We start from the raw sequence: 23,346 nt of genomic DNA, 5'->3' as shown, positions 1-23,346 counted from the left end.
ACCTTCCACCTGAGATGGCTTTGCAAATGCTGGGCAAGACTCACCTGCCCAATACGCTGAGGCATAGGGAAAAGGTGCTCTGAGCCCTGCCTGGGCTGTGCTAGACTTGGGACCAGGATCCATCTCTTGGGACCAAGTCCTTGTGTGCTCCCCAGGACATCTGTCATTGTCCAGAGAGCACATTTCATTCCTCTGCTGATTTATTTCGAGTAATCCAAAACAAAAAAAAAAGATTAAACAGATGTCAAAAGGGGAATGAGGATTGAAACAGCATTGTACCTTTGTGAGTCCCTGGTGTAACTGCAACTGGAACAGTGTGCATTGTCCTCGTCCCTCCATCCCCAAAATGATGTAGGTCAACTGGGGAGAATTCAGAGAAAGGAAGGATGGCCAGAGGTCTGGAACAGCTTCCACACAAGGAAGGACTGTTTAGACAAAGGCTCCAAGCTGAAAAGAGATAGGATGAAGGTATGTTCTAGATCCTAGAAGACCATGCTTGCAGGTCTAGGAAAAAGGAGGATTTTCCTTTGCAATATAAAAATTAGAGAGAATCAAATAAAGCTTATAGAGACCAGGCTGAAATCAAAAAGGAGTTCACACAACCTGACATCTGTGGTACTCCTTACTGCAGGACCCTGGGGATCCTTAAAGTATTAATGGGTTAAAAAATGACTAGGACAAATTTGTTGATGAAAAGCCTCTCAAAAGCTTTAAAATACATACGTTAAAGAAGAAAGCTACCATTCTTTGGCTCTAGAAGCTCTTGAGCTGCAAATTATAGTGTCTGGGGGAGTACTATGGAGTAGTGCCACTAAATCTTCACCCTGCTTTTATACTGCTCCCTGGGCATCCTCTGCTGTTCGCTGTCAGCAAACTAGAATAGATGGGGAGCCCACAAGCTGGACCTAGCATGGGCTGTTTTATGCAGAGCTCATGCTTCCATTCACCAAGAGTTGTTCATGCCCTGAGATTCTCCTTGAAACAATTCTTCTGAGATATTTGCCTTGCTGCACTTCTTAGTTGTCATGAAGAAGATAAGGTGTCAGCCTCATCACTTCATTAGCAGTGCCATGTATCATGTGGGTCGAGGAACAAAAAGCCTCTCCTCTTCCTTTTTCATTGAAAATACTTTCATGCCAGCAAGTACAGAGAGGAACTTAATGGAATTTCTTGCAGGCTCTGTGTCAGATCTCTTGTAGACCATTAGGGAATTGCCACAAAGATGGTGATCAGCTAGATCGCTGCTAGACAGAAAGGAATTTGCAGGAGGTTCCCTGTGAATCCCAGAGCTGAGCCATGCTGTTGTGGGGCTGAGGTTTGCTTTGTAAGTCAGCAGGATGGTTTTCCATATACCCAGCGTGTGTTGGTGTGGGGGGTTTTGTATCCATGCCAATGGGAGAGGCTGGGAGAAGAACATGCTTTGCCTCTTGGTGGCACTGAGTTCCCAGCCTGGGCAAAGGTCCCACTGAGCTCATGTGGGCCCAAGGAGCTTCACAGAAACAGTGAAGCTGAAAGGGAAGGGGGGAGCACCCACAAAGCATAACAACTCCCATCATCAGAGACAGGGCTCCCTTGCCCAGCTGAGGCTGTCGGGAGGACGCGCAAACCTCCTGCAGTAGGACAGAGGGGTGGCAGGTGTATGTTGTAGTGAGATGGAAGGAGCCCCGTAGGCCTAACTAGAGTGTGTCAAACTTCTGCCTCCTGCGTCTGAGCCTTTGGGGGGTTTCCAGCACCAGTGGTGTTTGCTATTACATTGTACAAGCCCAGCTATTTCTATCCCGCTTCCTCTCATCCCTCAGCTTGGCTGGATCAGTGCCATCAAGGCCAGCAGATTTACCCTGGGCTGAGATGAACTCCAGAAACCACCACCGCTCCCCCGCCCCCTTCCCCAGGGTTTGTCTCTCCTACAGCCTGCAGAATGTTTCAATCTGCAGAAATAAAGGTGGTGGTTATTTCATCTGTAACCTCCGTGCCAGAGCATTCCTCAAGCCCATTGAGGAGCTGCACGCAGAGGGCTGTTGAAGTCAGCAAGATGATCCCTCTTTGCTCTTCAGCTCCTCTGCTCAGCTTCTCGGCTGCCTTTAATCCCAGGGGAACAGCAGAGCCAGGATAACCCAACTTCTGTGTTCTGTCCTTGGAAGTAAAGCCCAGGAAAAGGTCTGGCATAGCTGGCTTTATGTGGAGCATTTTTATATGCTGGAGAGCTGCACGGGCCCAGAACAGTCTTTGGCACAGACATGAGAAAGCATCGTATTGCTGGAATTACTGGAAGTCCCTGTGAGCTGTTAACAGTGTTAGCGATATACCTCCCAAACATGCCTCCCTGCCAGGCTGGTGGGGCTACAGCATCCTTGACCAAAAAAAAAAAGGCTGGATAAAACTCTCCACTAGTCCTTTAGGTTTTCCTTTCATTTCTGCAGGATTTCAGAGCTACCAACCATCCTAGAACACTTGGGATGCCAAGATACAGTCCACCCAAGGATCAGGATCCCTAGCAAGGACTATTAGATGTTTTACATAATTCAGTAAAGTGGTACATGGAGACGTATAAACAATTAATGAGCAGGTCAGCCCAATCTGCTGTCAGGCCAGGGAGGTCTCTCAGAGCAGGTATACTGCAGGGACATCATCCCTCCCATGTAAGAACTCTCTCCTGTCCAGCACAATGCAGGGGAAACATTGTCTGGTGATGCCACCAGTGCTTGTGGTTAAAGGAGCAGGTCCTTGTCCCACAGGGAGGGGAGTTTTTGAGAGTGCAGCTGTGTTAACTCCAGAAAGGCACTGAGATGTTACTCTCTTCACCGCTAAATGTCATGCCTGCACCCAAAGCATCAGGGGGGAGACAAGCGAGCACCCGGTGATCTTGGCCAAATGGCTTGGAGAGCGATGTCAGCTTGGGATGCCAGCACGGGGCAAATCAGGACTGCTGTTCATTCAGGTTACTCGTACCAGTACAGATTAGGGTGGCGGGTAACAGAGGATGAAAGGTGTTTGGGCAACCTTATTGCTGTTAGAAAGAACCCTCTGGATCTCCCCCAATGCCCTGTTATAACTGGGTTTTGTGCAGAGCACACTCCTGTTTGGAGCTGCAAACTAGGTCCTGTCCTCCCAGTACTGAGCTCAGCAGTCAGGGAAGGTATTAAGTGAAAATGGCTGGAACAGAAGTCAAGCTTCTCAGGTGCAGCCGTGTTGTTGAACTCAGCCCAGGGAGTGAAACTTGTCTCCAGCAAACACCGATTCCTTATGTGTAGCTGAGAGAGAATCACAAATAGCAACAGCCACCCCTTTTCTGGGAGGGGTATCCCAAGACACGGCAAAGGAGGGTGGGGATGGAGCAGCTTGTTAAAACTGGCATAAGTTAAGTACCTGATTAGAGCCAACTTGCTCATCTAGTCTGATTTCCATAGGAAACGAGGCTGTGTGGTCACACTGCCTGTCTCTTTAGATGTGTCACCTAATCATGGTAGTTTGCTGACCAAGTTCCCTTGAAATTTGACAGAGCTGCAGCAAGGGAAATGAAGTTCCTAGACACTTCATGAAAATACATAGGCGAACGTGGGAGAAATCTAGTGCCCCGCAGCATGCTGCCAGCTCCTGTTGGACACTGGCCAGCCCAGGTGGGGTGTGAAAGCTGTTCTGGATGCTCCATCTGCAGAAAAGGCTTCTTGGGGGGACTACACCCTATTGACCATCAATAAATAATTGGAGTTTTGTGGTTGTAAAGAAGGCTTTTGTTAGCTTTGCTGCTCACAGGGAATTCTGTCATTATTTTTGGCCCTGCTCTTCACCAGGTGGGAACTTGGCATGGAGTAAAGTCACTTTACCTCCTGGAGCCCCCAGTTCTTTCGCCCATCCAGGCTGTTTGGGGCTGCAGTGACTTTTACTTTATGTCTGTGCAACACCTGCCAAATCATAGAATCATAGAATGATTTGGGTTGGAAGGGACTTTAAGGATCACCTCGTTCCACCCCCCCTGCCCCGGGCAGGGCCCCCTCCCCCCAGCCCAGGCTGCTCCCAGCCCCGTCCAGCCTGGCCTTGCGCCCTGCCAGGGATGGGGCACCCACAGCTGCTCTGGGCAGCCTGGGCCAGCGCCTCGCCACCCTCACGGGGAAGGGTTTCTTCCCAATATCTCATCTAAATTCACCCTTTCATATGTCCTTTATTCTAACTCTGCTTTGGCAAAGACCTATAAGCATGACTTCAGCTCAGCCAGATGATGCCCTTCACAGCACAGAGCATCCCATGCGCTGAAGAACACTCAGTGACTCAATATGCTATCAAAACGTGAAGAGCAGCAACCAGCCCCTGTGACTCAGCTTCCCCAGCTGAAAAATTAATAACATTTTGCATGTGCAGCCAATGAGTCAGGGAGTGCCTGTCCCCCTCTCACCAGACTGTTACAGGGCCGATGTCCCCCGGCACTGCCTCCAGCTGCCCTCAGGGATGCAATGGTGACTGCACCAAAGGCACCCGGCAAGGGCAGAGCAGAACTCTCTCCTTAATTTGTACAGTCCCTCTTCAAGCCAAACATCCTCTGGAGTCATCAGCAGTCTTAGCAGGATAAAACAGGGCTGGTATCTTCTGATTTGAACCCACTTAATCCTACTAGTCCCTGCATTTGGAAGCTGACCCCAGCCTCTCTGAAGGGCCGTCCTGAATTTTTCCAGGACCACGAGAGATAAGAGGATAGTGTCAGGGCAGGCTGAGGGAGGATTTCACTGAAAATCCCAGCAAAGGGGTTTCTGCTGAGAAAAAAACCCCACAGGATTTTAACAGCTTGCAGAAGCCCTGCTCCAGCCAGCACTAATAGCACTGGAAGGAAAGAGACCGCACAGCCCAGGCCAGACCATTAGGGACCAGCAAGAGTAGAGGGTAAAACAGCTGCTTATTAGAACAATTTAAGGACAGTAAAGAGCAGGGGAGCTGCCTTTATTAAAGGCATGTTGATCTGGAGTCATAGGCGCAGCCTTGGGTGTCTGCAAGAGGCACATTGCACCTTCCTGGTTCTCCTGCCTGACCTTGGGGAAAGCCATGTCCTCCGTGCCTCAGTTTCCCTCTGTGTGAAATGAGGGTAGCATCATCTCCTCCTCCATAAGTAGGCTGGGGTTCGTGTGTGTTGTGGTTTAACCCCGACTGGCTATGAAGTGCCATGCAGCCGCTCGCTCACTCCCCCGCTACAGCAGCGTGGGAAGGAGAATTGGGAAGAAAGTGAAACTCATGGGTTGAGATAAGAATAAATTAATACTTGAAATAAATTAAAATAACAACAACAGCAACAATTGTAACAAAAAGGAGAGAGAGGGACAGAGGAATAACACACACACACACACACACACACCCCATCCAAAAAAAAACCAAAAACAAAACCAAAAAAACAACAGCCCAAGTGATGCACAATACAGTTGCTCACCAGCCACTGACTGGTGCCCAGCCAGACTCCAGCAGCAATCGGCACCTCCCAGCCAGCTCTCCCCAGTTTACATACTGAGCATGACAATATATAGTATGGAATATCCCTTTAACTAGTCTGGGTCAGCCGTCCTGGCTCTGCTCCCTCCCAGCTTGTTGTGTACCTGCTCACTAGCAGAGCATGGAAAACTTGAAAAATCCTTGATTTAGAGTAAGCACTACTTAGCCACAACTAAAGCATCAGTGTGTTATCAACTTTATTTTCATACTAAATCCAAAACACAGCATTGTACCAGCTGCTAGGAAGAAAATTAACTCTATCCTAGCTGAAACCAGGACAGTGAGGGAATAACAGCATAGTAGCTTGCTGGACTGAGTACTAAAACAGTGGCCGCAGTAAAGACACTCTTTAATGAACCTTTCTGTAGCAAGCAGCAGTGGGTTAGTAATTAAGTTATTGGACTGCCATTAGTCTGGTGTTCAGATCTTATCTCTGCCATACGTTGTCTGGGTAGTGGCAGATCATCTAGAGACTGTTAAAAGGGAGCACCTCAAGGGTGTTTAGAAAGAGCCCAAGTACCTAAATCACTCTGGAACCACTTCAGAAACAAGCTCCAGTGTGCCACAGGACAAATCACCTGATACCCCAAAAATGTCATTTTGAGACCCTGGACCCAGACTGCAGTGGGTGCAGCGCTCCTTCTCCTGCCCTCTGGCTTGGAGCAAGGCCTATGGTCTTGTAGGTTGATGAGATAGAAAGCTTGGAGGGCCAAAGAGATGATCCAGTCCAATCTCCTTCATAACATGGCCCAGTTTTTCCTGACTGGAGCCAGTAAAGTAGGATTGGCCAGAGTATATACCTAGGGAATATATCTATCTTTCTATAGGAAGTGTATATATAGACATGTACAAACCTTCCTTTGGATCTTCATGGAGTTGTTCTCAGGTGGTAGGTGCAGTCTTTGCAGCTGCCTGAGCAACAAAACCAAAGGATTAAACCTGTGTCTGAGCTAAGGGCTAATGGATGTTGTTCAACTGCAGGGCCAGCAGAGCCCAGATGGCTGGGAAGGTTGTTGCCTCCTGATCCTGGCCCAAAAGAGAATGCACTGCACAGGAATCTCCTCCCAAATCCATGCACACATTATCAAACACACCAGCCTGGAGTTGACCACCGTCTGTGTGTATACCTTGCTCTGTCAGTGACAGGGGTTGAGCAGCCCATGAAGGACCACATCTGTGGTGGCTCCACCAACACTTGCTGGTGCTGGTCTGCTCAGCCTAGGCTAGTTGGGGTTCCCTGAGCATGGGTGGGCAGGATCTGAGCTCTGTTCTTGGCACAGTGCTGGGTGGACATCCCAGTGAGCTCAGGACCAGCAAGGGGACTTCCAGGACAGCCCAGCACAGTGAAGACAACCCTAGTCCAAGGAGTCTTGAGAGCACATACATGTGCTAAATCACCCTCAATTTCAAATATAGGCTTTATTTTAATTTTTTATTATTGTGTGCCAGGCCCCATGTGCAGGCCCTAGCAACACCAGCAGTTCATCTATGGATAAAGAAGAGATGAAAACAGACTGCAAACACCACGTGGTAAACCTGCAAGTGCAGCATTTTGCCTAGATCAGCTCAGCCTGCTCGGTCTGGATTATGCTGAAATTACACCTGGCCTTCTTGCAAAAGGATACTTTATTTGATTAATTACTGTGGCTGTTGAAAAATACTCAATTGCTGGTAGAGGCTGATGCACAAAAGGAAATTGGCCTCCTGAGGAGGCTGTGCCGAGTGCTCCGCGGTGAGCTGGGATCGGATGCCGCCGTGGTCCATTGTTCTGCTCTGGCTACGTGAAAGCACAGGGAGGGAGAAAAGGTCAGGGCTTTTGTTAACTCCTCTACCTGCCGGGCTTTTCGGGGGGATTGAATGCAAGGCAAATCTATTGAACTTCCTCCTGGACACCTGAAAAATTGATGCCCGTTTCCTGACTACTCTCAGATGAACAGAGGCTGCGTATTAGTTCTTTGACTTTCCAGAGGTAGGAGTTCTCCATGGGTTCTTGCTTTAATGTAACCTGTTTGGCTGGGGCTCATTCAGTTGAGGTGTTTCTCTCCGTGGCACTGCTACCAGGACCCTTCAAATAGAGGTTTGAGGGCCAAACCAGTCCCACAGAGTCAGCTAAGTGGTCTTGACACATTCCCAGCTGCTCAGGGAGCATAGGGATAGAGAAAGGAGGGGGCATACAGATGACAGCAGTCACCTCAGGCCTCCTCTGCAATTTATGGACAGAAATAATGCTGACGTTTCCAACAGATGGAGTGAACCAGGCCTTGGAGGCACCTGTTTGTCCCCACAGTCATGGAGGTGATCCTGGCTGACGTGATGAAATACAGTGTCTGCATACAGACAGCTCAGTCCCACTTTGGGCGTCAGGTGGGACTTGGAGCACACAAAAAAAGATCGAGAGCCACAGTCACCTAAATGACAGCATAGTCACAGGAGAGGGCACAATGTGTGCTGATGTGGCATAGAAAGCCACAGCAAAGAGGTATGCTAATGGACTCCCGTCCTAGAATTTTCACGCTTCTGCCTTACTCCGTGGTCCCCAGACTCGTGGGAATAAACACCAGTGACAGATATTAGCTCCCAGCTCCCTTCTGATCCGTGCACGTGGCCAGGAGGAGCCAAGGAAATGCTCAGGCATTGCACCGTTCCTAGGTAGTAAGTGCATTGCACAAGGGGTTCTTGGCTTTGTGGAAGCTTTGACTTTGATCTGGAGCTCTGTTTAAAATCACACCCTGACGTCTGCAGTGTTTTGGGGTTAGTTTTATTTTCTTTAATAGTAAGACGTCCTGTGAATACCTGGTGTCAACTCAGTGTTGCGCTCTTGCACCCTCAGTGTAGCCAACTACACGTGCAGTGTCAGCCTCACTGGGAAATTGTCGATCTTTTCCTAATGTGAAATATGAAAGAGTTTGGGTGACTCTGTGCGGGGATTGGTACTGACATGCAAAGGACCAAACAAGCTCTGAAATCCTCTAGCTGCAGTTGAGTCTTCGTGGTCCTTTCACCGACCGACCGGTGTGATGCTTTGCAAAGGCAAACGGGGTGGCACAGCCTGGAGCTGTCATCGCGGGCTGTGATTAATGCCTGCAGCTCCTGGCGGAGGAAGGCACAGAGGATCATATTCCTTTCACTGCTGTCTTTTAAAACCCTTCACACCCAGTCTCTGACCAGGTCACCACCTTGGAATTTTGTGGTGCCCTGACTCTCAGCTTGTGGAAAATGGCACGGTTGCATTGAAGTCAGTTGTATCTCAATTATTTCATATCACTGGGGGTCTGGCCAGAGGTTTTTTTCAGCTGGGTCAAAAGAAACAGCAGTGTTTACATTTTCAGCTGATCTGTAGTCAGCCTGACCAACGAGGAAAGTTCAGGACATGCTTTAAGTGCTCAGTTTTCAGGGAGAAGACAGATTTTTCAGAAGACTTCAGTGCTACCTGAGGTCTGTTGAAAATCAGGCCCTGATTTTGTGTGCTGAAGCCTTTGGCTGGAAACTATCTACTGCACAAGCCCTGACACCTCTCTGTCACTCACATTGAGTAGATTACGTGCTATTTATTGGTGGTTTCAGTTACGAGCATCATTTCCCTAGGTTTCAGTTGCACTTGCAGGATGACAGACTGCAGTGGGCATTAGCACTGCACTGTCTTCCTTGAGCTACTTGCATGAAAAAAACTCTAATGTACAGAAATGCAAAGTATCTGTGTATCTAATGCATTAAGCCTACTCCCACCCTGGGCTCTTTCACTACAATAAGAAATCTTGGTGCCTGCAATCTTTTCTCGCTGTAGTTATTTGGCTAATTGATCAGCAGGCTGGCTGTGTTGCTCTGTGCAGGAAAAGTTGTTTTTATTTTGAGTAGCTGGAATTTTCTGGGTTGGAGATCCCAGATGTGCAGGATGACTGGACCATCCCTTTTTGCGGAAAAACAAAACAAAACCAAAAAACAGCTAACAAAAAAAAAGTCCCAAACCAAAACACCCCCCACACACACACACAAAACCAGCAAACTACCAGGTCTTCCCTGGGAACAGCATCCGCCCACCAGAAGGAGAAGCCCGACAGGAGCACCCTCAAATCTCATTACTGCCTAATCCTGTGGATCTCATCACTGTAAGGCTGAATGCTGCAGGAATAGCTAGAGAAAAATCTGCATGTTCCCTAAAACAGCCCTTGCAGGCTGTCGTTTAGTTGCACAGTGTTGCATCCATGACTGGGCTTCATCCATGACATGAGGAGCTACTCTGAGGATCCAGGGCTTCACGATAGATCTCTACTTCCCACTATCACCTACACCTTCACGTGTCAGCTTGCAGCTCCATTTGAATCTCTCTTCTCCTCTCAGTTCTCCAGGCAGCTGGACCTGCAGCTGCTGGGGAGGTAATTCTTTACACCAAAATTCACCTCTTGTTCAAAGCAGCTGTTCCTCTGCCTGCTGATACCAGCGTTCACTGGAAATTTGGTGGCCACTCAAAGTCTCATCCAAAGGTGGTAGGAAAGGCTTTTCTTGACTTTCAGTGAACTTGGATCAGACTTCTGCCAGGAAAACATGTGCTGGGCTCATGGAGTCCCAGGCCATGCAGAGCCCCATGTCACAGATGCATGTGAGAAATGGTGATTCTAATGTTTTCTGCAGCTTATTGCTGTTGTGACCTGCCTTGCTGAGGTGAGACAGCTTCCTTGCATTCCTCACATCACCTATCAGCACGACCTCAAGCTAATCCATCCATGCGGAGGCAGCAATTAAGTCATAAACAAGGGAACTTTCTCAGTGCTGTGGCAGGCAGCGTGCTGGCCAGGTGATGCTCGCTGTGTCCTCACATCTCCATCACGAGAGTCTCATACAGTTTTCTCACTTGTAGAAACTCAGGGAGTGCCATTCTGTGTGTAAAAAAAATTAGCAAATACTCTGCATGAATTCCTGTTGCCTTTGCATTCAGGGCAATACTCTTGCTTTTAACGGGGATGTATTTTTTTCTCCACATTGAAAGAGATGAAACGATGGCTGGGTTTTACTCTCCATGTAATTTGCACTGGGGAAATTAGAAATTATTATTTCTTCTTGCAAGGATGAAGATATTTGTGCCACGAGAAGGGAAGGTGTAAGTGAATGGCCATTACCATGAAAATTTCAGTCCAAGGCTCAGACGGGGGGAAAGGGGGAGATGCTCAAGTTTTAAGCAACACTCCAGCAGCTCAAGCACTCGTCTAGCGAGACTCAAAGTCTGGGTTCCTCCACCAAGGTGGGGGTTTAATTCGAGTTACCCACCTCTCAGCAAGTCCTGGACAACCAGCCGTCACATAGGCTTTGAGGGCAAACCTGAGCAGCTGGGAGAGCTCACCTTCTGTGCAGAAAGGAAAGGAGAATGGGAGTCTATGGGCCAAGGAAACAGTGATGTCCCAGGCAGCACTGGATGGCAGGAGATCACACATAGCTAAAATTTACCCAAGACAGGCTCAGGCACCATGGCAGGTTGTCTGAAGTTCTTACTGTGAGAGCCTGTTTGGTTTATTGAAAAGCAGAGCGAGAACCGATGGGAGTAGGCTGTGAGTGCCTCCACAGGGAGCAGATACGCGGCACTGAGGCTCTGACAGGCCAGTTGACACAGGTCATACCAGGGAGAGGCCTCAGTCTGATAGCAAAGCTAGGGCACGTGCCTCTTGCAAAGAGTTTCCCAGACACGGTCTATCATCCTGGCTCCCCTCCGCGCCATGTCCTGGTCACCACTCCAAGCCAAGTGGTGCACAAGATCCCAGCATGAGGGAAGTGGAGGTGCAGCCCTGGGGCTGGGCCCTGCCGTGTGGGCCCATCGATGGGTCGGTTGTGGTTGGTAAGGTATGACTGGCCTCATCTGGAAAGCTGAAGGCAGATGCAGATGAGCAGTTACTTGTTTCATTTTAAACACTAATGATGATTTGACTTTTGGAGCTAGTTACCTAGAGAAGTAGTGGGTAGTCTCTGTTAAAAACTTGCTTGTTGATCATGCTAGCAGGGAAGACACCTGTCAGTCAAGAAGATGGATGGTGCCATATTCAGACTAATATCTTCTGACCTGAAAGCCCTGGTTCTGATTTGGGGCTCTAGGAAGAACGCAAAATACAAACTGCCATAGCTTCCCAAGCATGCCAGCTTTCAGCAGGACAAAAAGCAGAAGGAATGGTATTTAGTGGCATTGCCTTCTTCCTCTCCACTTGCTGTCATGCGCATTCAGTGGTTAGAGTCCGGTGAGCTGGTTAGTTTAACCTCATTCAAGAGCCATTGTTTTTCTTCCTGATCTGAATCCTGCTTTTGATAAGGACAAAGGAGCTTGTCTCCAAGGGTACAGGTCTGACCTTTTTATTCACCATTTCTTAGATGAACAGTAAAATACATTGCAAAATCTTTAATCCTTCTCAGATCCGCTGCTGGAGGGGAGGGAGTCAAAGCAGCAGTGTGCAGAGAGCATCGGTGTGTTAAATCTTTTTGCTCAGCTAAGGTGATAGATTATGTTTCTGCCAGTCAGATGAAGTAGACATAAGATGAATGAACTTCTGATTTTTCACACCGTTAAGTGCCCAGGGTTTCTCCAAATGACAGGCTCTACACCACACTGGGTGCAGAGGGGGACTGGCTGTCACTGAATGTGTCACCTCATAAATAAATTATTCAATTTCTTTGCTGCATTTGCAGACAGGAAAATCATGTGGCACGTGGACTTCAGGAGAAAGGAGCAGAATTTACATTTAGAATTAAATACCTGAATGTCTCTTAACCAGTGCTTAATGAGCATGTGCTCTGGAGGATTAGCACTGTGGAGTGATCCCCCAGGCAGTATGGCCAGTCATGTGGTTGGACTCCGGTCCCAAAGTGCCAACAAGGAGCAGAAATGCCAGTTAAACAGATTAGAGTAGCAACCCCCCTCTTTCCAATTGCATGATAACGGTTTTGTCCAGGTTTCTCAGCCTTTCACCCTCCAGAGTCAAGCTCTGTCAGGTTCCTCTTGCATTTGGGATCTCTTCAGATCCAAGAAAGCCATGGCTGAGGTTGCTGTGGTGCAGACCTTTTACCGAAGCACTCCTTGGCTTCTGTTGACCACTGCTTGCAAGCAAGAGGTGTGTATAGTTCCATGTCGCACATGACCCTGCATGCAAAAGTAGTTTAAAACCCTTTCAGCCTCACCCACTGCCTCCTTCAGATGCTTTGTTCAGATAATGCTCAACTAGGGATGCCCGCAAAGCTGCAAAACGAACCCAATTTACAAAACCCCCGTATTTTCCAGAGGAGTGTCTTTGTGCTTTTGTTTTATGTGTGAGTGATTTTGGGGAGGGGTAGGGTACATTTTGTTTAGCCCAGCTCATTTTTCCATACCACAGGCAGCTGTAGAGCTTCATGTAGGAGATGAAGGTGGGAGGGTTGGAGACTCCAGATGGCCATTTTTTTCCCACCAAGGCTCCCATGAATTAGTGGGCAGCTGATCTCCCTGGTGCTCAGACAAGTCGAATCCTTCTTACTGATCCCTGTGGGAATAACAAGGAGGGCAGTCGTCAGCTCCCCCTACCCTTCCCTTTTGGGGTTTTCCCTCTTGAGTAAGCCCTGGGGAAAGCCAGCTGCCCATGGTGTACAGCCTCGTTTGCAAAAGCGTCGTGAAGGGACTGGTGACTTGGGCTGAAGGTTAGACCTTCAGAAAATAACACCAACACCAACACCCAGGCTCTGGGTACCAAAATCCTGTTTAAAAGCAGAGTGTGGGGAGTATGTAAATACTCTTCCAAACCTGGCACACCTATTCAGCATCACCACAGGCTGTGCTGAGCAAGATGCCCACATACAGGATAGTTTTTATGCTGGGAGCCAGGGCAACCATGAGCCAGTGCTTTGCTTCAGCAGCAGAAGAATAAATGACTAAAGGAGCAGTTCTGAGACCTGTGGCTCTAGCCCAGCCTGTGGGAGGAGATCCCCCATATATGTTTTTTTGCAATATGTACACTCAATGGGGCAAGCCCATTTGGCTGATTATCATGCAAATAATGGCTGGACTACTTAGGAGCTCCCCTGTTGGGTGATATCTCTGTTTTTCAGAAAGGGAAACTGAGGTGAGGAACTATAAGATCGCTTGTCCATAGCAGATATCCTTCAAGCAAGGAACCCAAACTGCTACCCAACCCCGTGTTCAACACTGTACCTACAATCATTGTGTTACGGACCTGAGAAGAACCTCTGGAAGACCTCACCCAGTGCCTGCTCCGAGACAAGCCAAGTTTTCACTGACTATTCCCAGTGGAGGAGACCCTTCAGCATCCCTAGGAAGTCTGTCTCAGGGCTTACTACTTGGCAGGGTTAGAAAGTTTTTTTCAAGCCATATGAATTAAGGAGAAGAGGAATAATTTAATGTGCTACAAGAATATTCAAACTGAGGATTAGGAAAATTGCCTCACAGTCTTTCAGATGTTAAAGTGGGCGCATGATTTTCCACCAGTCTTCTGTCTTCTAGAAAAAGCAAAATTAATTCGTTAAATATGGTCTGTGGCCAATATTGTCTAGTGAGTATTTCCTAATGAACATGATGTATTCACTGCCCTTAGGACACCAGTTCCTTTTCTGGGCAATGCAGAGGGATCATGTAGATGGGTTCAGCAGCTGGATGTTTTCATTAAGGTAGCGAAGGCACATAGATGGCAAACTCCTACAGCTTTCAGTGGGGTAGCTATCTGCCTTCAAATATGTGGTCGCTAAAAATGTAGACGTGATGCAAGCAGCGTGGTGAGGAAAAGGGGAATAACTGGAAATGCTGTTGAGCCTTTGCAGTCCCTGCAGGAACTAATACTTTCTAGCTAGGATGGGAACATCCATGTTTCCCACTGCAGTTGAGAAGCTACAGAAAATTCTGCAGGATCAACACCAAAGATTAAGACCTACATCACTGGATGGGACAAGTGCAGTTGCTGCTGGTGGGGAAAAGAGATCGCTCTCCTTGCCATGAGCAAAGTGTGTTGGGACACTGGCATAGGGTGTTATCACTCCTTTTTTTTTTTTTTTTCTAAAACCTGAAACAAAATATTTAGGTTTGTATGATGAGTCTGGACCACTTTGTCACTGTGAAGGGAAATGTCCTATGTCCTGCAAGATCATCCTTCCTCAGCCTTCACATCCCCAGTTTCTTGTGGGAGCTGTTTAACAGAATGACTTTTTGCCTGCTTTTTAAGGTATGAGTGTTATTACCATACTGGAAAATGTTCCACATCATAAATATAACAACAAACAAGGATGACTTGGAGATAAAAAGCCGTAGAAATTCAATTCTTTAAAAGAAATGTTCACTTATACACACCAAACCTGTATAACGCTGGGAGTACCATGAAGTGGCACCACATACCAGCAAGCACAAACCCAGGAGCAGCACGGGACTTTCCCATGAAAACCCCCAAAAGGCACAATTTGCACCACAGGCAGGAGCAGAGCGTGGAGGTAGTCCAATCCAGGCATCACTTGCAGGCTGTGATGGAGGCCTTGGTATTTTCTCTCATCTCCTGAAAGCAGTTTTGATAGAAAGATGATAATCCAGCCAGCCTTGTGGGCTGTAAGGACAGGGCTCTCCTTCTCCATGTGCTTTAGTTCATACCATGGGATCTGATGACACACGTACTAAATCAGTATCAGTCTGTTTGTTAGGTTAATCCTTGGATAACTTTCTAGGACTCAGTTTACAAACTATTACTTGCATAAGCAACTTCCAGTCTCAGTCTCATTAATGCAGGCATTAATCTGGACGTATTAGAGGATTGTCTCTCGCTGTCTGGAATTAATATTACGAAAGCGTTGAGAGTTTAAGTGCTCCTAGCCCTCTTCCACACCTAGGTGCTGCATCTGTCCCTTCAGGGTTGGGACAGTCCCTGAGCTGGGGTCTATGAGTCAGGGTGTCATTTCATTAATTGCCGATTTCTCTTGGTTTAGGTCAATTCCTGGTGATTGCTGATGTGTTTATACAGGAACCATGGTCATTCTACGACAGGTAAGTGAAGCATTCCTCTCTTTAGCATTTCTAATTTTACTCCATCACTCCAAGGACTAATAAAAGCCTTTTTTTTTTTTTTTTTTTTTTGGGGGGGGGGAGGCGGTGGGGAAGGTCAAGTCAGTCTATTTTTATCCTATTCTATTTCCCTAAAACGACTGTTACAAGATACAGAGATATTCATTAGCCTTAATCCTTGATTGGCTTAGAGGAAATCATTGCTCTGTGTGTGTAGTCCAGATTAACCTCGTGGAATGTTCCACTTCTATTTTCTCATCTGGGATGGCCCAGAAGCTGCACAAGAACAAAACAGCTTGCTGCCTGCCTTGAAAAATATTCTAGTCGAGAATTGATTTTTCAGTTTCCAGGTGTGGTGCTGCTTTGGCCGTGTGAAAATACGAGTCCTTTTGCACATTTAGAAATAAATTGGATTGAAGAATTAAGTTGCATGTCAGATCTCATGTAGATTCTGAAATAATTTAGGGCTTCAAATTGAAGTGTTTTCCCTGTGTCTAGGCATAACTTGTCTCTCTCACTCTTGGCTTCTGGGTTGCCTCATTGCAGTGTCTCACCTGGGGGGGACTGACAGTACTGCCATGTGTCCTGGGGTTGGGGCTACAGATTGAGACTCAAATATGTCAACACAGCCAAGCGTTGAGGTGATGGAGCAAATCTACCCAGCAGTTTTGATTCAGCTCTGTGTCTGTCTTGGTAAATGAGCTTTTGGCTGCAGCTGGGCAGAAAGCACTGGGCCTTCAAAGCTGCATGCAGGAACTCCTGTGGGATCAGTTTATACCACTGAAAAGAAGAGTTGAGAATAGCTTTGAGGGTGGAAGGAATGCCAAAGATCTCGTGGAGCAACTGAAATGCTCTTTACAGAGTTGCCCTGACTGTGGCCTCCCAAAAAACAGGCTGCACTTTGGTAGGGGTGGTTAGAAGCTCAGCCGTCCTGACTGGTGCAGTCTGCAATGCCAAAGAAAATGGGTGTGGGAATTAAAATGAAGCAAATTCATATGCTGATTTGAAAGCTCAGACTAGCAGTTGCGGCTCTAAGAAATGCCCTATAACAACTCTTGTCTGGGATGGTATCACTCCAGGCTGCCTGTTAACGTCTCCCTGCTCAGGGTTACCCCTCTGTGGTTCAGCTACTAGTTCAGTGTCTTCTGTATCACTCTGAATTCACCTTTTGCAGAGCTTTAATCAAATAGACCATCTTCCTGGTGTGTCTTGTGTATACAGGGTGCTTCCCAAGTAATTTCCTTCCCACCTGTCTTGGGGTAGGTTGGATCTCCTTTCTGAAGCTGTCTCTCTCCCTTGTCTACCTGAGCTCTATGTGAGAGTGGCTTAGCGCTTGACTTTTAGATGGACCCAGCTGTGAATGGAGAGCTGCAGTACAGGGACATCATTCTTCTCTTCTGTCACCCTTGCTACCATGAAAGTAACTTACAGCAAAGGGGACAAGTAGATGGCTCCAATAACATCACCAAGGCACTTCAGGCCATGCATCTAGGCACTAATTAGCCAGTCCCAGGTTCCAGCCTGGGATCTGGCTCCTTATTAAAACCTCAGGATGTGGTTGGTCTGGTGTGGAAATGGGGCGGAATTCTTGGGCTTTTGTCTCTCGTGTCTATAGTGTTACAGCAGTAAAGCTGGAGCAGAGCAGGAGTGACGCTGCCCTTATGTTAGCTGACGAGGGGTTATTTCTAGGATGTTACAATGGGAGGAAAAACATAGTGGTATTTCTGTACTGAGAGCTGAATGCTGGAGAATAAACCTGGAGCCATTTGTGACTCATGTGTATGGATCTCCTGACTGTTCAAAGCCCATCACCTCCAGGCAGGTTTTACAAGAACCCTTAGCAGTGAAGCCTTAATAGTCAGCATGCATGTTCAGTCTCCTATAGGCTTTTTTAGATAAGATACTAAGTTGTTTTCCAGGCAAACATCTTTTAGTTCATAAAGACAGGTTGTCAAAAGTGTATAAAGAATCTCCAAGTGAATTCCTAGAAGTTATTAACAATATTTGATACACTACTTTGGGATTAAAGCTTCTTATTATTAAACAAGAAAAGACCCTAGCTCCCTAAAACAACCTGCAGTTTTCAAGAAGCTCTTCCATTTCTTGCTGTTCTTGATAGTTTTGAGACTAACTCTACCTGTGACTTCGGAGGCTGAGCAGGGCATGACAAATATCAGGGAAACGGGTTTGTGTGGGGTTCGTTGCTTACTGCAAACATGCCTCTGCAGCACAGATGAGGTGAGCAAGGATCCCTCCATAACGGAATAACAAAACCCAGTTGTTAGCAGATAGAGGCTCTTCCTGAGGTCACTTTATACAAGTTTACCCCATTTAAAGGTTCAGTCTGAGTCACACTTGAACCACTTTGCTCTCGGTGGTGCAAAGAGCTGCTGTTTATGGTGTTGCCAAATTGCAAGCAGCAGCAATATATGTATTTTGCCTCCTTCAGTTTTGCTGTAAGATCCTAGAGATACATCTATGCTGTTCCTGATTGTTATGACTTTCCAGTGAGCTTCCCTCTGTCTTTTCTTTTTTTTTTTTTCTTTTTTTTTCTTTTCTTTTTTATTCTTGAATGTACACAACATGTTTATGGTCCTTCCTTCCCACCCCTTTTCCTGTGAAAACTTTCTTCAATGTGATCAAACAAAAGATGGAATGATGGTCTGAGATAGATCAGCACAGAGCTTTTGGCCTTCACAGCTTACTTTCCCTGTCCTTACCCAGCTATAAATCCAGGAACTTTGAAGATGAGCCCTTGGCATTGCACCCCTTCCACCTTCCCATGAGACCAGTTCGCACCAGGCTCTCCCGCAGAGGCTGGCCCTGGGCAGCTGAGCGCAGAGGGCTCCAAGTGCACAGCTCTGAGCAAGGAGGAGAAAACACACAGAGCTCCTGCCCTCTGCCTTCCACCCACTAATTCAGAAGAAAAACCAATATTGTTCCCCAGCAGGGGCCTGCAGGGAGCCAAACTTATCAGCTTTAGTTGCTAGCAAATTACTCATGGCAAGTCCATTTCCATGCACAAAGAAAGGGAAGATGAAAAAGGAGGGTTTCCTCAATTCCTGCCTTGGCAGCCTGACAAAACCGTTTGGCTCCGCAGCACAGCAGCAGCTCGTTCCCGCATGTTCTGTCTTTTGTTTAAAGCAGAGATGTTTTTAGAACTGGCGTGGAGACAAGGAGGGTGGGGTGGCCCCAGCCGCAGATGACCACACAGCCTGGCGAGGGGCACATCACAGCTCCAGAGAGCGCGTTATTTGCCACTGCGGTCCTGGTGGCAAATAACGAATGTTTGTTGCTTGCCAAGCGGTTGTTTTTGCAACTCCATCTTCTCCCTCATGTAGGCAACCCTCGTACAACCTGATCTTAAATCTGGGATTTCCCAGTGCTGCAAATTTCCTGCTGCTGGGCCAGACCAAGAGAAATCAAAGCCACTTACCTGCTGGGGAATGAAGCGTGCTCACAAAATTTAAGTGTTTTCACGTAGGACCAGGTTCAACATCCCACAAAGCACATCCACTAAACTAAACTTGGCATAAGATAGTATCTGTGTTGCTGTGGTCCCCTGACCGTGTCCAGACCACATGAGAAGCATTGCTGCTCTTGTGGGTTTCTCTCAGCCTTATTGCCTCCCCAGCCTGCTCCTGAGCTTATAGGGCGAGAAGTAGACATAGGAGTGAAAAGAAACAGCCGAGACATAAGCTAAGCAGATGAAGGAAACCACAGCTCAGCCAGAAATTAAGGCCTTGAGGGATCAAGCACTGTGGATGCCTCTGCTGTAAAGCTCTTTTTAGATCAACACCAAAGCAAGGAAGGTGTCTCCAACTAGTCTGAAGCTTTGCAGGAGCCAAGACTTGGTCAAAGACTTCAGCTCTGCTCTCCTGGCTGGCTGTGCTCCTGGTGAGGTGACTCTTTGGGACAATGCCAAAACCTCGCAGTTTCTCTGCAGCTATCCATTCTGCAAAGTCTGTGCATTTCTTTGAGTGTAAAACTCCCAGTACAGCTTCAGCTTTAAACTCCACAAAACAAACCCTACACGAACGAGACTGTCCTTGGTATGTTCATGACTCTGTTTTTTGAGGGTATTTGTGGCTTCATGTTCTTGTGCCTGGACTGGCTTTTAGCTAAAATTATCCTTTCCCCTTCTTGCCATTTCTCAAGTGTTTGAATAGACAGCAATCACTTTCCTTCCTAGCCTCGGATCTGACCAAAATCCTACAAAACCCCTTTTTTGCCCCCTTGTAAAACAAGCTCTGCATCCTTCTCGTGACGGTGGCAGCCCTTTCTTCACCTGTTCCAGCTTAATTTCTTCTTGCTAAGGGCAGAACTGCACACTGCACTGCAGGTGAAAGGGATTTGTGCAGTACACTAATGAGCAGGAATAGATTTTGTGACCACTGGTGTTTACAGAGACTCAGTTTGATGCTCTAGGAGATGCTTTCCCTTGCTGGGAGTAAAATAGCAGAGCCCAGATTCTGAAATCTTTCAGTCCATGCACAGACGTTTCCCAGCTGGGGTCTGTGAGCACTGGTTTTACCTGGAGCTGACATACACTATTTTGGGTGTTATTGGATAATTTGCATTCAGCTTTGCTAAGTGATTCATTGTGCTATATATTTTGTTAGCAAGGAGGAAGGGGCGGGGGGAAAAAACCCAACGTTATTGTAGATCTTCTCAGGGCTGATCTGTAATCATGTTATTATAAAAAGCAAAGTGTAAGTCCGCTGTTTGGATTCTCTTTCTCATAAACACTGAATAATTTAAGTCTTCTCCCATTTATGCCTTATATCTGGCTGATCTATGAGTCTGAGGCTTCCCTGGATAGCTGTAATGCAGCAATGAAAAGTCCAGCACAAGCCAACCAAAGGGCACATTTGCATATAGATTGAAACATGAATCGTTGGGAGCCATTCATTAGTTGCAGTGCTCAAGACATTTGGCATTTTAACAGCTCCCTGCATCAAATCCTTTCCATCAAATTTATGGGACAATTAAAGTGCTAGGGTAGCTGTGTGCAGAAAATGAAACGGCAGGCTAGGGAGATGTTCTTGCAGTACTATGGCTGCGGAATATAAATTGCATGATGTCAAATAAAGGTAGGGTGAGCAATACCAGCCCTGGTGTAGAGATACCCTGCCTCTTAGAGCCCCTGTCTGAAACACATTCGTTCCTGCTTTCTGATACCTCAGACAAGCCCCCGGGATCCATCTTCTCTCAAGTGTATGCACTGAAACTGTAACTATTTGATCACAAGGTAGAGAGAAGGCTTGGAGTGAGAGCTGTCATATATGTGGGTAAGTTTAGTTCTACTTTTTTAAGAGGCAGTAGCAAAACACCCAGCCAATGGGACATTCATTTGAGGGTATAGGAAACTTCAAAGGACTCGATAACAACATTTACCTTGAATTAATCTTGGGACCTTAGGTTTCCCCAGGGAAAATCTACATCCCCGGGGACAGCTCTTGCAGAGCAGCTCACATATCATCTTGTCTTGCTTGATGGTAACTCCTCCATGTCCGTCAGAGCCCTTAAAGATGCCGTTTAACTTGCTGAGACCTGACATCTGGAACACGAAGAGAGAAATTCAGCCCCTCAAACTGCTTCTTGTAAGCTTTCCAACTCATCGTGACCTCAAGTTGTATCAGGGGAGGTTTAGGTTGAATATTAGGAAAAACTTCTTCCCCAAAAGGATTGTCAGGCATTGGAACAGGCTGCCCAGGGAAGTGGTGGAGTCACCACCCCTGGGGGCAGTTAAAAGATGTGTAGATGTGGTGCTTAGGGACATGGTGTAGTGGTGGGCTTGGCCGTGCTGGGTTAACGGTGGGACTCAATGACCTTAAGGGCCCTTTCCAACCTAAATGATTCTATGATTCTGTAACCCGAAGGTCTCACTGTTTGTGTATGCTTTCTGTAAAGAAAAAGCCTGTAATAAATCTTGAACCTCACACGACCGCTGTGCACCAAGTGGTGGAGGTAGGGGCTGCTGGCCCATCTATCAACCCCTTTTCAGGAGTGAGGTTTGGGGAGTGAGGTCAGAAATCTTTAATTCCAACCCACCTCCATCCCACCCCGCTCCTTATCCTGCTGCTGGGGATCGACACAAGGGTTGATTTCCCTTGGTCCTCATTCCAGCCATTGTGCCTCTGATCTGTGCATAACAGGAGGAAGCATCTTCATCCCAGCTGTGCAATCAGAGCGGAGTAAAGGGGTTCCTGTCCCATCCCATCACCACCCCTGCACACCTACCTCCTTCTATCTGCCCTCCACTTCCTCCCAGATGTGTGATACAGCTGTTGGCTGGACCATGTTGTCCATAATTTCACAAAAATCCTATGATTTACAAGTACTTAAAAAACCCTTGAAGAAAATTTATTATTTCTTACTTATTGCTGCTGGTTTTACTCAGATCAGTTCTCAGACAGGATATACGGAGTCATGACTGGAGGGATTTGGGCAAAAGGTAGACATTTAAGCCAACGTGGCTGCTGAAAGAAATGTTTGTGATGCAACATCCTTAATGCAGCATGGGACTGTGCTTTTCATCTGCTCCTTGTACAGATAGCTGTGCAGTGGGCTCTCCCTGCTTGAGGTGACCTTCCTCTTCATCAAATTCCTTTTCCAAAACTGGAGAACGTTCAACAGGAAGGCATTAAAAAGGAAGCCCTCAACGTTTCATGGATTTGGGGTCGCAGGTACATCTGTGGCATGACCCTGATATACACTAGTGACAACAGATTTGGCCCTTATGGTGTAAAATTCATTCCTTTTTCAAGCCACAGCATCATTTGCTGGCACAGTGTAGAGTTGATAGCTATTTTACTAAAAAAAAAAAAAAAAAAAAAGGCAAAACACAAAAATCCAACCAACAAAAAACCCCAAACAAATCAAACAACAACCCTTAGCTCTGGCTTTCTGCAATCAGGTTCAAGAAGCTGCGCACAGCTCCCGGGGCCCAGGGGAGGGAAAGCAGTAACAGACCTTTTCAATAGCACAAATTGAAAAATGATATTTCTTTCTCAGGAGAAAGTTGAGCCATCAGTACAGACAATATCTGCTGAGATGTCATTGCCTGGTCAATAAATAAAATAATTTTACCAGAAAGGAAAGATTACCTTGAAGACAGAATTCCCATGAGGATGTCAAAATTATATGCTCCGTGTCAGTCTTTAGCCAAACTCAAGTGTTTTCATGAAAAGATTTGTTGGTATGTTTTTCCTGCATTTTAGGTTTTGGTGAAATGGCATTCTCTAAGAAAGATTTCTTGTAAGCATTTTGGAACAGTAAATCCATTTTTAGTTGTTTTATAAATATAACCAAAACAGAAGGAGGATTCAGATGTTTGCTAGAATACACATAAGGAGACTGTTCTGAAAAAAAATAAAAATCTGTTTAAGAGCAGAGAAAATTCAATACTGTGGGTGAAATTGCCTGAGATATGCTGGTAAGGCAGCTGGCACTTCAGATTCCTCTGCTGGGGCTTTCAACAGTGTGGAAATGAGATGAATGAGAGAAGACTGGGGCTTGGGAATTTGTACGCTGATGCTTTTGCATTTCCATTTTGCCACTCCTGGGTCTATTTACAGATACTGCTCTCGTGGTCAGCAGCACTGACCAGCCTGTGCAGGGGTTGTACATTAGACTGTCAATGGAGGGGAATTGCCTTTTCCCTGTTGACCATCTATATGAATCTGAGTCCTGCACACACGAGAAGGTGGTACGGTGGATCGGTCCTCCTTTCCTCTCCTTCCCAAATCACCCTTGCCGCTATCTGCAGAAGGGAAGTGGCACCGGCGGAGGGATGCAGCTGCTTTCTTGCACTGAGGAAAGGTCAATCGCAAAAGTTTGCAAGGATTTCATCCTCCATTAGGCAATTTTTGTGA

At 46.8% G+C, this 23,346-nt stretch overlaps 1 protein-coding gene across 5 annotated transcripts in view; it reads left to right on the top strand.

Moving 5' to 3' along the window:
* The window catches only part of MYO7A (myosin VIIA), a 108,153-nt gene that overhangs the window by 3,878 nt on the left and 80,929 nt on the right, over positions 1-23,346 (top strand). For all 5 annotated transcript variants that reach the window (XM_055802208.1, XM_055802206.1, XM_055802207.1 and 2 more), the window contains exon 2: positions 15,394-15,451. In XM_055802208.1, the coding sequence (XP_055658183.1) occupies positions 15,434-15,451 (18 nt within the window). In that variant the 5' untranslated portion in view covers positions 15,394-15,433. The remainder of the gene's footprint in view (positions 1-15,393; positions 15,452-23,346) is intronic.

Source organism: Falco peregrinus, chromosome 4, assembly GCF_023634155.1.
Source record: "Falco peregrinus isolate bFalPer1 chromosome 4, bFalPer1.pri, whole genome shotgun sequence".
Classification (NCBI taxonomy): Eukaryota; Metazoa; Chordata; class Aves; order Falconiformes; family Falconidae; genus Falco; species Falco peregrinus.
Note: the sequence above shows the minus strand (reverse complement) of the source record. Positions and strands in the feature narration are given on the sequence as shown.